The sequence below is a fragment of the Simochromis diagramma genome, unplaced genomic scaffold (assembly GCF_900408965.1).
Source record: "Simochromis diagramma unplaced genomic scaffold, fSimDia1.1 OVJJ01000545.1, whole genome shotgun sequence".
Taxonomy (NCBI): Eukaryota; Metazoa; Chordata; class Actinopteri; order Cichliformes; family Cichlidae; genus Simochromis; species Simochromis diagramma.
Window position 1 is genome coordinate 5,730,560 of NW_024387371.1, and position 15,294 is coordinate 5,745,853.

General features: G+C 39.5%; 3 protein-coding genes across 3 annotated transcripts; 2 read left to right on the forward strand and 1 right to left on the reverse strand.

The window, feature by feature from the left end:
- Positions 1-573: 573 nt before the first annotated feature.
- Positions 574-5,581, reverse strand: slc16a7 (solute carrier family 16 member 7). Its single transcript, XM_040007951.1, has 5 exons — positions 3,389-5,581; positions 3,044-3,274; positions 2,772-2,915; positions 1,167-2,027; positions 574-1,045 (listed from the first exon to the last, which is right to left on the reverse strand). The coding sequence occupies exons 2-5, from the start codon at positions 3,258-3,260 to the stop codon at positions 846-848; spliced, it is 1,422 nt and encodes a 473-aa protein (XP_039863885.1). The 5' UTR covers positions 3,261-3,274; positions 3,389-5,581; the 3' UTR covers positions 574-845.
- Positions 5,582-5,718: 137 nt separating this feature from the next.
- LOC120719073 (uncharacterized protein At5g50100, chloroplastic-like) lies at positions 5,719-7,737 on the forward strand. Its single transcript, XM_040007952.1, has 3 exons — positions 5,719-5,880; positions 7,033-7,221; positions 7,312-7,737. Exons 1-3 carry the CDS (start codon positions 5,749-5,751, stop codon positions 7,504-7,506), a joined length of 516 nt encoding a protein of 171 aa, XP_039863886.1. The 5' UTR covers positions 5,719-5,748; the 3' UTR covers positions 7,507-7,737.
- Positions 7,738-9,164: 1,427 nt separating this feature from the next.
- LOC120719067 (calcium-independent phospholipase A2-gamma-like) lies at positions 9,165-15,146 on the forward strand. The gene is made up of 9 exons (XM_040007947.1): positions 9,165-9,348; positions 10,108-11,543; positions 11,678-11,830; positions 11,913-12,070; positions 12,646-12,740; positions 12,837-13,008; positions 13,106-13,163; positions 13,318-13,512; positions 14,274-15,146. Exons 2-9 carry the CDS (start codon positions 10,191-10,193, stop codon positions 14,730-14,732), a joined length of 2,643 nt encoding a protein of 880 aa, XP_039863881.1. The 5' UTR covers positions 9,165-9,348; positions 10,108-10,190; the 3' UTR covers positions 14,733-15,146.
- The last annotated feature ends 148 nt before the right edge of the window (positions 15,147-15,294 follow it).

Consider the following 15,294-nt stretch of genomic DNA (forward strand, 5'->3'; position numbering starts at 1 on the left):
AATATTTCCATAACTTCATACTGAATTTTTATGACTTCACTGAAGCTATGCTGCAGTGAAACAACTTTTACAGATCCCCATGACACTCAAAATGTGTTTTACTGTAGACTAGGACATAAAACATGAATTTTCCTTTCGCCTTTTTAGAGTGAGAAGGATTTCAGGGAAGCTATTTAAGTCAGAAACTGCAGTCTTCACAACAGACACCTAAATTTTGTTTTTACTGTTGCAAATGTGGTAAACCATTCAAAATAGCTATCTTCCCATTGGGCCGGGGGTCATGACCCAGATTATGGAAAGCGATGCTGTAGAGAACTGAGCCCGAGGCATGAGGATGCCTGTTGTTTAATTGAAGTTTAATGGAAAAGATGTGTGTGGCTTCAGTTTTCATGTGATAGGGTTCAGTGCCATCTAGTGGTAATAAGTAACACAGTTTAGTAACACTAAACTGTGACTGCATGTGGGTTTGGACTTCTTTTCTTACATTATTCAGAAATAAGAGTCAGAAGATTTATTATTATGTAATTGATGAAGAAACCAAATGAACTGCTTAAGTTTATAAAGCCATAAGGATTGCATTAGAAGGAACATAGTTAGTTCCTGGAGATTTATTAACAAATCCATGAGAGTTACATATGCCACACACTGTAATAATAATAATATACGTAATATGAGCATTTACAAAATAACAAATGTGAATCTGCAAATATGTAAAAGTCTAACTACTCTAACTAAGTCATTTAAGGTACAAAATACATTTACATACTGGATAAAAAGCCTTTGTAATGTCATTTTGTATGCATCCACTGAAATAAAGTCATAGTCAGCATGTTCATTCATCTGTTTCATTCAGCCTGGTTCATTTTTAGTTGTACTGCCTCGTCAGAATTCCTTGTCTCCATTGCTTTGCTCTTTCCGCGCTCCTCATCCAGTTTTTTATAGTTGTAGTAATGCATAACGAAGAAAAATATGCCAGAAACCAGCATGAATACACCGCATGCATAATATATGTATTTGTAATCACCAAAATAATCAACCAAAGCTCCTGAAAGAGAACACACATAATCTGTTAGTAACTGCATCTTGGAAATTTCTATACTTTGCTTATGTGTATAATCAAAATCACAATTCAATGAGAAAAAGAGAAGAAAAAAAACACCACAAACCTGCCATTGGAGGTCCCAGAAGCACTGGCCCACACTCAATAATGGTGACAAGTCCAACAGCAGTGGAGAAACGAGGAGCTCCAACAAGGTCCATTAGAACTTCAAAAAGGAGTGCAGAAAGCATCCCAAATGCCAAACCAAAGAAGACAGCATATACAACTAGGCCCGTATAGCCAGACGCCAGTGGGCACATTAGGTGACATACGCCATTGTATGAAACAGCAAAACTGAAAAAATACTGTATTCTGGGCCTGATCCACTTGGTGTTGCCAACTAAGCCAGTTGTCGGTCTAATGAACATGTCTGCCAGAGCAAAAATGGAGAGCAAGAAAGCTGCTGAATATTCATCAATCCCTTGATGTTTGGCATATGGAGCCATGAAAACCACAGGTGCAAAAAAGCCAAAAAACAAGATCACATTACCAATTAGATAAATGAGGAAGCCCCTGTGTCTGAAAAGTGAGAGATCTATGAATTTCTGCACAAAGCTGTGACCCTTGCTCTCACTTTGATCTTCAGTCTGAAGGTTATCGGAGTGGGTGGTGGTGTCTTCAGCAGCAGCGTGTTCCTCAGCTTCGCTTTCACACTTTGATGACTCATCTATTGTTTTCCGTGGTATGCTTTTGTTGACTGGTCTCATCAAAGCACCAGCTACACAGCAGTTCAAAACAATGGATCCCAGGATGAGGAAGCTTCCCCTCCAACCAAAGGAATCAAACAGAAACTGATTGAGAGGCGCCAGAGTGGAGAGAATAACCGGACTTCCAGTCATAGCGAGTCCATTGGCCATGGGCCTTTTGACCTGGAAGTAAGTGCCTATGATCGTCAGGGAGGGCTGCAAGTTGAAGGCGAGACCAAAACCTGTTAAAATTAAGGTTAAAATTACACACAGTAATTTATGAATTATTCCCTTTAGAATATTTTGAATAAAGTGCCTAAAGTATCAGTTAAAAAAGTACTTTTAGACAGTTGAATGCACCTCTTATTATTATCTGTGACATTAGTTTTATATCGGTGATGATTTGTTTACAGAAAAAAAAATATAACTAGTCCCATGGTTTGGGCATTTCTTTTCTGTACGTCTCTGACTGGTGCAGCGCTACTAGATTAAAGATTAGGTTTAAAGTCTGAGAGGTTTGTTTGCTCTCAGTTAGTAAAATGATCGTGTGGTCTTGCCTGCACATGTGCATGTGTGGATGTTCTAAATGCACCTGAATTAACAGGATATTAAGAAAACAAAAAAGGTTTTACCCAAATCTAAACATTGCTTGGGATTATAACTTATATTATATTATATCATAAGGGTCATTGTACTCGCTGCACTGAACGACCAACTCTTGCTTTACACAGGGGCATAAACAATCCCTGTGGATTGATCCTGAATGAGAGTTACAACACAACCACTCCTTCCTTCAGTGTAGTCCAGTTACAACCAGGTATCATAAAGCAAACATTATAAAGGACAGCAACAGCTATACCAGAAAAATAACACAAAACTGAATTGAACATGTGCACTGTAAGAAAGTGAATCGTTTTAAAGGATAGTTTTTTAAATTGTTGGACTAGCCTATCTGACTGTTAACAAAAAAAGGAAACATAATTTACCCCCAATTACTCCAACACAGAGGTACAGATGTATTATATTAGTTCCAAAAGAAGCAAGAGCCATGCCAGTGCAAACCAGGACCCCGCCAATTATAACCACAGGTCTGCTGCCATAGCGATTGACCAGTATACTGCTGACAGGGCCTGCACACAGGAGAGAAATATCTTACATTTTTGGCAACATTCTGAGGGACAAATTTTGCTTGACAAATCCGGTCATGGGATACGCTGCTTGGGAATGTGCCAATACTTGAAGTATGACGGCCACTAACCTCCTGCATACATAGAAGCAAGCATGACTGAGGACACCCAGGCAATCTCACTGTAGGAAACTGAAAAATATTCCTGAATCTCCTTGAAATAGATGGTGAGGGACTTAGGAAAGGCATACGAGAATCCTATGGAGATGAAAGCGCTGAAGACGACAGCCCAGCCCCAGCCTCCGTCTGGTGGGGTGTAGCCTAGATTGGTTGCTGCTGCGGGGGGCATGTTCAATTCTCCGGCTAGAAAGTGGGAACAGCAAAAATAAGTGAACAGAAAATAAACAAGTGCAACTTTTCAAAGAAAGAGTTAGATTCACATATTTTGCATCCATTATAAGTTTCACAAGACCTCACCTCTGCCCAGTCCTTGAAACTGTATCGCAAAGCCTATGAACTCAGTCCGTGTGACACAGTCTTGCACTGGGACAGAGTTCACTCTGCTGTAAGCTCTTTGATCTCATCACGTGTGCTGTCATGCAAAATATGAGTGGCCATACAAAATAGAGCAATAGCCAAGCACTAGATATTGATGCTTGTAGGAAGTGTAATTCAACTGCTAAAATATGTTTCTTTTAACATACGACCCTTTCATAGACATACATTGGTTTTACTGCCGAGGCCCTTTGAACTCATGTAAGCAGTGTTTGTCTACTCCTATGTGTTTGTGCACTGCAGGTGGGTTGGTCAAAATGACATGCTCTTTTGGGAAACCTTTAAAGCTGGGATTTATGTTTTGATGTCATGCCCCCAATGCAATGGCACCCCCCGATGGCAGGGGGTCTCCCTCAGCAGGGCTAACTGAAAAAAAAAAATGCTTGGAACTTCGTGCCAATCTAACTAGATCCCCAGAGCTGTTTTTTCAGTACATGTGGGAGGGACTTATACAATATTAGGAAGGCTTTCTTAATTTTATGGTTTGTCTGCACGCTTTGATTAAGTAAAAATTAATTAACTGAAAAACTGTGTTTTGTACATGTTGTGAAAAACAGAGTGCTGGCTACAAATTCAATGTCAGCAGTGTTGGGCCATGTGGTTGCTGAATGTGAATGCTGGAAATAATTGGTCTCTATTTTATTTTCTTAAGATTATGAGTTGTTTAAATTGATGTAGTCACTGGATATTCTTTCAGCTTAGCACAAAATCCCTAGTTTTTATGCTTCAGCTCTATTGAAGAAAAAAAATCTGAAAAATGCTTTGTGAGAAATTACAGGAGAAAATAAACACTCATAAGTTTACATTATAGATGTTTATGGATCTTAAAATATAGGGCTATGAAACACAGTACTGTATTTTTCCTCCTAAATATTATTATATGTACTTAAGGCTTGTTATGGAATAATTTTTGGCCCTACTGCAGATCTCACAATATTTTACATCCACAGACAAATTAGATCTGTACAGAAAAAAATACAGCTCTGTTCAAATGTGTATTTGCTTCTAATAACTAATCTCACAACCTTAGTATTCTATTCAAATTTCCAGCTTTCAGTATCGAAATTAGCAAATTAATCCGGTATGGATTATTGGTGTATCTTTTAGAGGTGCTGTGAGCTCTGTTTTTTTCTTTCATGAGTTATTTAAAGATGTCTAGACGCTGAGCGATAATGTGCTCCAATTCAACCTCCTCATTAATCAGCTATTGAGACTGCAAACCGCATGTTTTGAAAGAAATACAACAAACACTACATAAAATTCAACTGAGAGGATAATAATTACAATTTATGGATTAGAATTTAAGGAAATTAAACAGCTGACATATCCTCACTAGCCACTTCATTAGGTACGCCTGAGTTGGACCACTTTTTTCTTTCAGAACTGCGTGCATAGATCATACAATGGTGCTGGAAACATTCCTCTGAGATTTTAGTGTATAAAAGTATGTTAGCATCACACAGTTGCAGCAGATATGATGTTGCACAAACATGATGTGAATCTCCGGTTCTACCGCATCCCAAATATGCTCTGTTGGCTTAAGATCTGGACAGTGTGCCAGAGAAACCAGTCTGCTCAGTTGGTACTAAAGGTCTCAAAGTGTGTCAAGTTTGGTAAAGATGTTCAAACTGTAGCATCTCTTTCCTGTCCTTATCTTTCACAACCGGCACCAGGTGTGGTCATCTGCAGCTCTAACCCATCTGCTTCAATCTTTAACTTGTTGAGCATTTAGACATGCTTTTCTCCATGCCTTGGTTGTAATCAGTGGTTATTTGAAATGCTTCATTTTGGCTCAAAGCAGCTCTGGCATCAACTTCATCAATCAAGTTTTCACTCGGAAAACTGGTGCTCACTGGATATTTCTCTTTTTTTGACCATTCTCTTTATGGTTGTGTGATCCAAGCAGTTTCAGACCAGCCATCTGGATACCTGCAAAGTCACTAAAATCTCCTTTTTCCCAGTTCTAAAGCCTGTTCAATTGGCTGATTAGATGTGTGTAAAAATAAAATAAAAAATCAAACTGAAAACTAAACGTACAAAAACATGGAATGTGGAAATGTAAATAAATACTCAGCATTTCTGTTTGTAGACGTAAGTCAGGGAACTTCTCGCACTCCAGTCCACTAGATGGCGATAATAAAACAAAGCCTAGATTGCCTCAAAGGGGGAAGAAGAAGTTATTCAAGAGTTATTCAAGCGTTTGTATAATCTGGTTGTTAGCTGGGGAAAAGTCAGGTTGATTCCAGTGCAAGTTAGAGCTGTGTAGCCATTTGTAGCTTCAGATGTTTTCAAAAGTGAGAACATGTTTGACTTCGGGTTTAGCCAGATTGCCCAGTTGTGTAAATTCAAGAGTAACATCTGTGCTCTGCAAACATCAGCATCGCACCTTCAGTTCTGAGTCTGCTGGTGTCAGGGTGAGTTGCTCCCACTGTTTCTCTGTTTCTGCTAAACTTGTCTTTAAAATTTTAGTTAGCGGTCTGTAAAACGGGTAAACCGTTTTTAGGATAATATACTGGTTAATATGTAAACCCTGTAAAGTAAATGATTCCGCGTTACTGGTTGAAATGTCTCCAGTTTGGAGTTTTATATCATATATAAAATGATATAAAACCAGGCTTACGATTTCATAATGCTTATTTTACATGTGTAAGACTCATTTTTGACCTTGTCCTCACTGTGTGGTAGTATCTGTGCCAGCTGAGCAAAATGAAAGTTGCACTTTGAACGTTGTTAACTTAAGACAACGCTGTGGCAATACGCAACTCAATTTTAGTTGATGGACGTTTTCCTGGGCTAAATTCAAATCATTCAGGATCTTTGATGTAATGACTAATGAGGTAATTTCGTCAAGGTTAATATGTCTTTTTGGAAAAAGATTATGATTTCTCATGTCAGTCACATGTGTTCAGTGTGAACCTGCATTTATTTGTGAAGAGAATGGGGTCCAGCGGTGGACCTGCCAGTCCTGCTTTTCTTTGGTAAACTCAGTTGAGCTGCAAGGTCAGGCCCTCATGTCATGCACGTGGAGTCTGGTTCTTCTTACAGTTTGATCAAAAGCTGGCACAAGTAGGTCATTCTCAAGGGCTCTGTTCCTCCTCAAACAAAGGCGCAGTTATCTTTCCTGCTGCTGCGTTGATGCCCTTGTGCAACCCTGTCCAGCTCTTCTTGTGTAACAGCCCGTCTCCTATATGTCCTCCACTCTCCTGTGCTGAGACTGAGACTGTAAACCATCTTGTGATGGCATGTTAGTATATGGAACTACCTGTGCAGCCTGAATGGGCTGCAAGTACCATCTAACGCTACCAGTAGAGACAAGGAAACTAGCAAAAAGGAAAGAGAAATATCAGTCAGGAGCGATATGGGGAGAGCAACAGTCTCACCATTTTGCTGCTTCTCCAATGCAACTGTTGTACTTTCATTTGCACCAAAGCAGGTTAAATGAATCCACAAGGGTTTATGCCTCCCAACAGGATTGATATCCTTCAAGTTTAACTGAATTTTGGAAAATTAGGGATAAAATATCAGACAATTCCTCATGTAAATGTCTGTTCTCCACTCTTTTCCAGGTTCTGTATGATGGGCTTTGTCCAATATGTGTGACTGAGATCCGTTTGCTCCAGTTTCTGCAGAGAAACCGGCCTGAGAAAGTACATTTCATTGATATCTCTCTGCCAGGTTATGATGGAACAAAATACAAGGCTATCACCTATGAGATGGCCATGAAGGAAATGCACGTGATTGATAAGAAAGACAAGGTGATTATTTTACCAAGATTTTAATGAACCTCACAATATGCATTTTAACCTAAGTGTTGTATTATGCACCTTCATGCTGTGCGTTACCAGGTTCACAGCGGAGTCCCAGCGTTTGCAGTCATGTATAGCGCCGTAGGCCTCGGTTGGTTGGGTCGCTTTATGATGTGGTCACCTGTGAGACCATTGATGGACAAATCCTATGACATCTTTGCCAGGAACCGCTTAAAGTGGACCGGACGTGGAGAGGAGTGCACCACAGGACGCTGTGAAAAGAAAATACCCTGACGCTCCAGCACTGTTTTATAAGTACTGTAAATATATGAAGAACTGCATAAATATCATGCTGATAATCCTGTAAAAAATGGTTATGTTGGTTATGTAGTTCACCTAAAGTAATCTAAAATAACAACAATGATGCAGAGATAAAATTACAACTGTAAAATAGAGCTGAAGATGAATGTATTCAAAGAAATATTTCTGGCTGTACAGGTTTCATTAAATACAGTTTGAAAATCTGTTTTTGACTGATAACAGCATTTTGTCATTATTTTTATTCTTCCTCTGGTGTGTATTCGTATCAGCAGATTGGACCAATCTTACTTCTAACAAAATCACTGGGGAGGTGGCAGTCAGACCCAAGATAGTGGCTATGGAAACAGATTTTTAAAAAAGAAAAAAGCTTTGCTGTACATGGAAAGAATCATTCTTGACAGAAAGGATTGTGTGTTCTGTAAAGGACTGTCATGTATTCATCATATACACGGTGCAGAGATAAAGCTCAAAGTCACTGAAGCGGAATATGATCAATTTCCTGTCATGCACAGCGGTTCATTCAAAGCCGATTAAGAACCAAACTATCAAGAATCTGCCACTAGATGTCATTGTAAGTCTGCGAGAGTGAAATCGTTCTTTAGAAATTGTGCTGAATTTTAGCAAACTGATCAGATCATAGCCAGAAGAACAAATACGAGCAGAAATGTCAAATTTAGTGGATTTGTTTAACAAAAAAAAAATCAAAACTACTGAAGCTCTCTGATTATTTATGTCTTTTTTGTGACTATTGTTTTGAAAGTAACGTCAGCGTCTGTGTGCTGGAGAGAAACACGTGAGCCCCTCCTCTTATGTTTCGCCAAAAATAAACAGCTGTGTAGAACAGCATGTGCTGGTGAAAGATTACATGAGATCCTGCAATAGGACAAAAGTGTTTATAAAACACTGTTGGTTACAGCGTAAATGTCAAATGGAATTTACTTGTATGGCACTTTTTTCTTCTTACTTACTCAATTTGAGCATTCGAAGTGTTTCCTTGCTACAAGCTTCATTCACCCATTCAAACATGCCTAAGCAATTTGCATAAAATTCACAAACACACTCGTGCTCCACTGGCGGGGCAATTTGGGGTTCAGTATTTTGCCCAAGGATACTTACACGGATACTTACAGACCTGGGAGACGATACTCCGGACATACACGCCAGGGATCAAACGCTCTAGGTAGGGGACTTGCTTCTGCCTCCTTGGGCACAGCTACAAAGAAGGAACATGACACAAGGTCACATAAGCACATATTTAATTGTTTTTGCTGAATAACATTGGCCCATTTAACCCATACATCCAGGCTCTAATTTAAAACATGAGCACACTTCATAATATCCATTTACAACTGCAGACTTCCAGTTGTTTGCATCACATGTACCTTCCAGCTTGGGCACAGCTTCTAAGAATTGGAGTGCTGTTTGCGGTGATGAGTCACAGCTCTGTCTGTTTGGTGTGTGTGATGTGTGGTGATGTTTAAAGCACCCAACATGAGTTCACTGAGACCTTAAGCTGTCACCCCATCCCTAATTTTAGACTTGTGCTTGTCAGCAGTGACAACACATGACCTTAAGCCTGTGTGTCTTATTGAACACTGGCCGAGCCAGTTCGCACCCCCCATACACACCCCCAGCCCAGCCCAGCAAATGAGATTAAAGTCCTGCGTGTAGGAAGGATTGAATCAAGTGTCAAAACACAGCAAAAAAAAAAAGCGACTCTGACAGTCTGTCAAAACTGCTGTTCTGGATTTTAGAGAGCAGGCATCTGCACGAAGAGGAACTGTGAAGACAGGAAAACTTGGTGTTATGTTTCAGGTAAATCTTTAGTGTGTACGCTTTCAACACATATTCTGTCAAGGTTACATTTTCTGTCATTCGTGACCTCTCCTTGCTTAAGTGGAAGACTTTAACCTATGTCGATGTTTGATTATCGCATACCCGAGCTGTCTGCCTTTTAGTTTGTATAGCCACCTCAGTGCGTGCACTTCATTTTACATGGTATTAACCATTCCACCATTATTGATAAGGATAAGAGATTAACTACAGGCAAAGCCGTGTGTGTGTGTTGTCAAAATGGAAATATGGAAGTACAGATACACCATAGAGAGTTATTTATAGGCCACGCTTTTTTCTGGAGGTTTCATGTTACATTCTTGTGGAGACAGCATAAGGAAAGAAAGGCACCAGGCTATTGTAAAACATGATGCCTGTAGTTTGATCAGTCAGAGTTGTTTATAGTTGTTTATGTGCATGTCATCAGCGCAGACAAGCTTTGGAAACATGAATGCAATAATTTTATAATTTTATGTAATATCCCTAGTATTAATATTTCATCTTTGACTCACAACTTTCCCATTATTAGATTTACAAGTAAAAATGATGAAACTATCATGAGCTGCACTTCTTTTAGTTATAATTAGCAAAGTTTCTGATCATGTATGACTACTAAAGCTCAACATGTCAATATCATGTGTCATGTCAGCATTTTGTTTAACACACTCCTGCAGCCACAGAGCGTCATTATTGTGTAGCGCTGACTTAGTTGTTGTTCAAATGTTTTGTTGACTTTTCCAGATTCCTGCTGAATATGCCACTGCAACCTGACTCAGTGCTGCGTGATATTTAGGCTTTGACTGAGTGCCGCTCATCAAGACAACATGGGTCGTTACCTGAGCACAAAATTGTGTTCATGTTGTGTGAACAGGACATTGAAATTGTACAGCAAATATAAATACACAATGAACCTTCTCAGAAAGGACCATGGTCTGACTAAAGCACCACTCTGCCTTGACCTACATAGATATTTACAGCTGTCACCTCCTCAACCTTCCAGGTTTGCAACAAAAGCCACTTTTAAAAAAGTAAAGCACAGCGATACAAGCTCTACCTTTTATAGCCTCCTTGGAGACCTTACAGAAAAGGCAAGACATCCTCAGGCTCTGCGTTTTTATTCATCTTCTAATAAGGATGTCTTCAAAGCCAAAGCTCCAGTTGGGATTTTTGACGAGGCTCAGAACAATTCTCTTTTAAGTTCGGTTGGAGGGTGTCTTGGTCAATCATTTAATCAATTGTCCAGACACATTAACATTTATTTCAAAAGAAAAGAAGTTTTAAGTCTGTCTGAAAATGCCAGTGTTGTCATGTCTACTCCAGAGTATGCTTGCAGGTCACAGAGGATTAGTCAAAGTCAGCAAGCAGCCACAGAGGAAAATATACCTGAAAGCAAAGACACAACACAGACCTTGAAATGTAAGGACAAACAGTGGGACTCTGTAACAAGTCATTCAACTCAAGAAACATCTGGACTGCAGTTATTTCACATCAGCTCTCTCACGACAAGATTTGGTGAGGGTTACAATTATGTTGCTCATCACATTAACACAGTTTTCTCTCAGGGTTTGGCAAAAGTTCAAAAGCAGGAGAATTTGGAGCCTCCTTCCAAAGAGACAAACAGAAGGGAGAAGAGACGAAAAATACAAATCAGAGGTAAACAGTCTCAAGTAAAGGCAGCACTGGAACCCAACAGTAACTCCAGTACCTGGGAGGAAGGATACCTTCACTTTGCAAGGCACATTAATAAATACTTTGGTGCCAAAGTAACAGATGAAGCTCAGAATACGAAAGAACAACCTCTCATAGAGAAGGATTGGACTTACAAGAAACACCTTTTAACACAATCCACCTCACAAACTCACAGTGCCAGTTCACAGCTGAAGCAAGAAGAATCTATCACCCCAGGAGCTGCAGGCAGTTTCCACAGCAGCTGTAATACAACTAAAATCAGTGAGAACTATTTTCAAACATCCCAACACATCAATCAGTATTTCAAGGGTCAAAGTGGAGTGAATGAGGACACTGAATCCCAAAAGTCCCCCAAGAGACTGAAGAGTGTATCTTTTATGGATTACCTCTGCAACCCCACAAGTACCATTCCAGAACTGCTGGGTGTTTATCGAAAAAGCAACTCCAAAACTGCCATCTCTGCCCCGCAGGCAGTATTAAATAAAAAGGTGAGTTAAAGTAACATTTTCATTAATTCCCAGTTAATGCCCCGATGAACTAAGTAAGATAAAAATCTTCTCTCATTGCTAAGAGGCTAAAATACATAAAAATGAACTTTGATGCGATTCTGCTTGTTTGTCAGCTTGTCTTGAATAGGAAACAAGCAGATGAAATGACATGTGAGTTCACTGATAGCCTGAGACTGGCTTCTACTCCAGAAGCTCTGACTGACTGCGTAGAAGCACTCAATGAACACCTTATCCACTACCCCTCATGCAAAGCCTTAATCTGGAAGGTCTGTTGAGAATTAAACACAAATACTTATATTTAACAGTTGTTTTAACCTCATTAAATTTAAAACATGATTTTGTTTCCAGGAGAAAATTGCAGTTTCAATGCTGAGACAACGGAAGAACTATGAACATAACCAGGAACTTCAGGCTGCATTAAGAGAAACTTTGGCTCTTATCGGATATGCAGATCCAGTCAAAGGCCGTGGCATAAGAGTCCTCTCAATTGATGGTGGTGGAACAAGGTAAATGTAAGAAAAAATAGATCATTAAGCACTCAAAACCACTTTAACTACACATTCATGAAGCATTTTGTTTAGTATACATTAAGCACCTTAACTAGCTAACATTCATGGTCAATTCAGAATTACCAGTTAACCTAGCATGTGTATCTTTGGACTGTGGATCACAGGTATTCCTTGTATGTAAAGTGGTAAAGTACCTCCTTGAACTCTATCATTCAAAACCACCCTTTTCTTTGATTTGATCCATGTCGGTTAGGCTAAAATCCATCTGAATACATATAGGTGAAATCTGACCTGGCACAGCCTCTGTGCAGAAAAATTTTGAAGCACCTGTACAAACTACAAATATTTTTCATTTTCATTTCTTTTGTATTTTGGGTCACTCCAGGAAAAATCAATCAAATACATTTATTGTGTTTTTACTGCTGTTAAATGTCAAAATGGGTTTAATTTGAGCCAAACAGTATATAAAGGTTAAGCTGTGCCTGATGGTATCCACTGTTTCTGTGTATGACTATGCTAATGTGTTCATATTTCTGGGGGTTTATGTTTTCCTTTTTCTTTGCATTTTTCAGAGGTGTTGTGCCTCTTCAGATATTAAAGCTGTTGGAGGATCAAACAGGCAAAAAGATTCACCAGCTGTTTGACTACATCTGTGGAGTGAGCACAGGTGACATATAGTAAACTGAGACTAACATTTTAATGCATGCCTGTCTGAATCTACAACTCTATTTAAAATGCATGTCTCCGCATCTGTTTGTTGAAGGTGCTGTCCTAGCCTTCATGTTGGGTTTGGCCCGTTTTTCTATAGAAGAGTGTGCTGACATGTATCGTCGTTTTGGTTCTGAAGTATTCCGGCAAAACCCACTGGTTGGTACTGTGAAGATGGGCTGGAGCCATTCTTACTATAACACTGAGACCTGGGAGACGATACTCCGGTTTGCACATAAGAGACACATTAAATGTGCTTCAGTCCTTCAAAGGAGTAAATTTTTAACAAGTTAATAAGACACTGCTTGTTTTCATTCTCATTAGAGAGAAGCTAGGTGATAGAGTACTTATTAAAACAGCCAGAGATTTCTTCAGTCCAAAGGTAAGAATATTGCACTTTCACAGAACACCAATAAAAGGACTTCCAAGCTGCTGTATTGGAGCACCCCGCTGTGGTGAGATTCCATGTTTTGATTCCAGCTTAAAAACTGGAGCTTGCACAGCTTTAACAATTGGTTTTGTTGGTATCTGCTCAGGTTTCTGCAGTCAGCACAGTGGTAAACTGGGGTACCAGCCCTAAGGCTTTTGTCTTCCGCAACTATAACCACAAACCAGGTTCTCTCAGCCGTTATGCAGGAGGCTCAGGCTACCAGATGTGGCAGGCAGTGAGGGCATCGTCAGCCGCCCCAGGATACTTCCAGGAGTTTACCTTAGAAAATGACATTCACCAGGTTGTTAATGACAATTTCCAATGTTGACATCTCCTTGTTTTGTCTCAAATGTGAATAGGCGAAATAAAAATGTGATTAACTGAAGGACTATGAAGGGGGTGAAGGTTAACCTTACTTTTTGCTTTAAGAAAAAAAAACTATTAATAAATAAAACGCCCCAATAACTAGTGGCAATTGTTAGCCATTAATCTTTTTTCTAATGACAGTCAATGACGTGAACACAAAAATTGGTGAATTGCAGTGATGATGCAGGCACACACATAATAGATGTGTGTGCCTGCATCATCACTGCAATGATGCAGGCCCCAATCCTGCCCCAATCTTCAGTGTAAGAATGTAAGTGAAATAGCATTAATGGAGTTGGTTTACAAGACCTTATGTGCAAAAAAGCTCCAAACAAGTGTTAAACAGTATAAAAGCATCGTTGTAGGAGCTTTTCAGTGATGTCAACACACTATGGTCATCCTTTATATACAGTCTTTGGTTGGATACAAATTCCATACAAAAACCCAATTCAACATATCACATTCCGTTCAGGAAAAAAGAAAAATGCCAGTCGCTCCCTTTCCTGTCACTCACACCTTAATACTTTTCTACAATTCTTAAATCAAAAATATAAGAACCTCTGTTGATATTGTATTTGTTTTACTTTAAAGGAGTTCTAATCATTCAGACTTTTTTTTCTTAAGCTTTTTTGTGCAGGTTTGATTTTAACAAAATGCTAATTTCTTGGCTTTATAGATTAATTTGTGTCTTATTAGGATGGTGGAATCACCCTGAACAATCCCTGTGCCGTGGCTGTCCATGAAAGCCATTTGCTGTGGCCAAACCAGGACTTCCAGTGTGTGCTGTCCCTGGGCACAGGTCGCTATGACAGTGCTAAGAAGGGACCTGCTACCTCCACGAGCCTGAGGGCCAAAATCAGCAATCTGATCTGCAGTGCCACTGACACTGAAGGGGTTCACACCCTTTTAGATGACCTGCTGGCCCCAGATGTCTACTTCCGCTTCAACCCCATGCTGAGCTCTGATGTGTCGCTTGACGAGAACCGGCCGCAGGCCTTGGACCAGCTGCAGAGAGACACACAGAGCTATCTGGAGAGAAACCAGCCAAAACTGGCCAGACTTTGTTTAGTGCTTTCAGCAGAACGCTCAGTTATTAGGAGAACTAAGGACTGGTTCAGTGAGAGGGCCTGGGAGATGAAACAGAGATTGATGTGAGTAGGTGAGATAAAAGATGTCTACAAAGAGATGTATGTCATATGCATAGAAGCACACATAACAGAAACACTTTAAAGGCAACATCCATGATATAAACACTGTTTGACAAAATTTAGCTTTTTGGCTTGTGGTATATGTCATGATTTTGAGTTTATGTGAGGCAACCAAAAGCTCATCATCTGAGCTTTGCTAAGCAGTTCAAATGTGCAGAGGTTTTGTGTGTTTTTGTCTGATCTTTTGATATATTTTCTTTTGACTTTATGACCTAGACAGAACAAATACTCACAAGCACTTTGATGCACTTTTTAAAAAACGCCTAATGTATAAATATAGTTCACTATAGGTCTTTCTGTCTTTGAAAATCAAAGAATATTTATTTAAGAGTCTATGTTTCATTAAACATATTAAATGCCACTCTTCAGGGTTTTATTTTTCAGATTACTGCAGTCTTTAAAAGTTTATAAGTGAAAAAGAAGTCCTCCAATCACTTGACTATAATGGGTTAAATCCCCCCCATGTGCCTGGAAGCCGTGCCTCCGTGTCCACAAAAAGCTGACTTTGT

What these genes read in the sequence shown, in the direction of transcription:
- slc16a7 (XM_040007951.1), bottom strand. Translation starts at nt 3,260, where the DNA reads ATGCCCCCCGCAGCAGCAACCAATCTAGGCTACACCCCACCAGACGGA. An exon ending in TGCTTCTATGTATGCAGGAG is followed by an intron (nt 2,916 to 3,043) that starts GTTAGTGGCCGT and finishes TCCTGTGTGCAG; the next exon opens with GCCCTGTCAGCAGTATACTG. An exon ending in CTGTGTTGGAGTAATTGGGG is followed by an intron (nt 2,028 to 2,771) that starts GTAAATTATGTT and finishes TAATTTTAACAG; the next exon opens with GTTTTGGTCTCGCCTTCAAC.
- LOC120719073 (XM_040007952.1), top strand. Translation starts at nt 5,749, where the DNA reads ATGTTTTCAAAAGTGAGAACATGTTTGACTTCGGGTTTAGCCAGATTG. An exon ending in CTGAGTCTGCTGGTGTCAGG is followed by an intron (nt 5,881 to 7,032) that starts GTGAGTTGCTCC and finishes ACTCTTTTCCAG; the next exon opens with GTTCTGTATGATGGGCTTTG. An exon ending in TGATTGATAAGAAAGACAAG is followed by an intron (nt 7,222 to 7,311) that starts GTGATTATTTTA and finishes GTGCGTTACCAG; the next exon opens with GTTCACAGCGGAGTCCCAGC.
- LOC120719067 (XM_040007947.1), top strand. Translation starts at nt 10,191, where the DNA reads ATGGGTCGTTACCTGAGCACAAAATTGTGTTCATGTTGTGTGAACAGG. An exon ending in GCAAAGCCTTAATCTGGAAG is followed by an intron (nt 11,831 to 11,912) that starts GTCTGTTGAGAA and finishes TTTTGTTTCCAG; the next exon opens with GAGAAAATTGCAGTTTCAAT. An exon ending in TAGAAAATGACATTCACCAG is followed by an intron (nt 13,513 to 14,273) that starts GTTGTTAATGAC and finishes GTGTCTTATTAG; the next exon opens with GATGGTGGAATCACCCTGAA.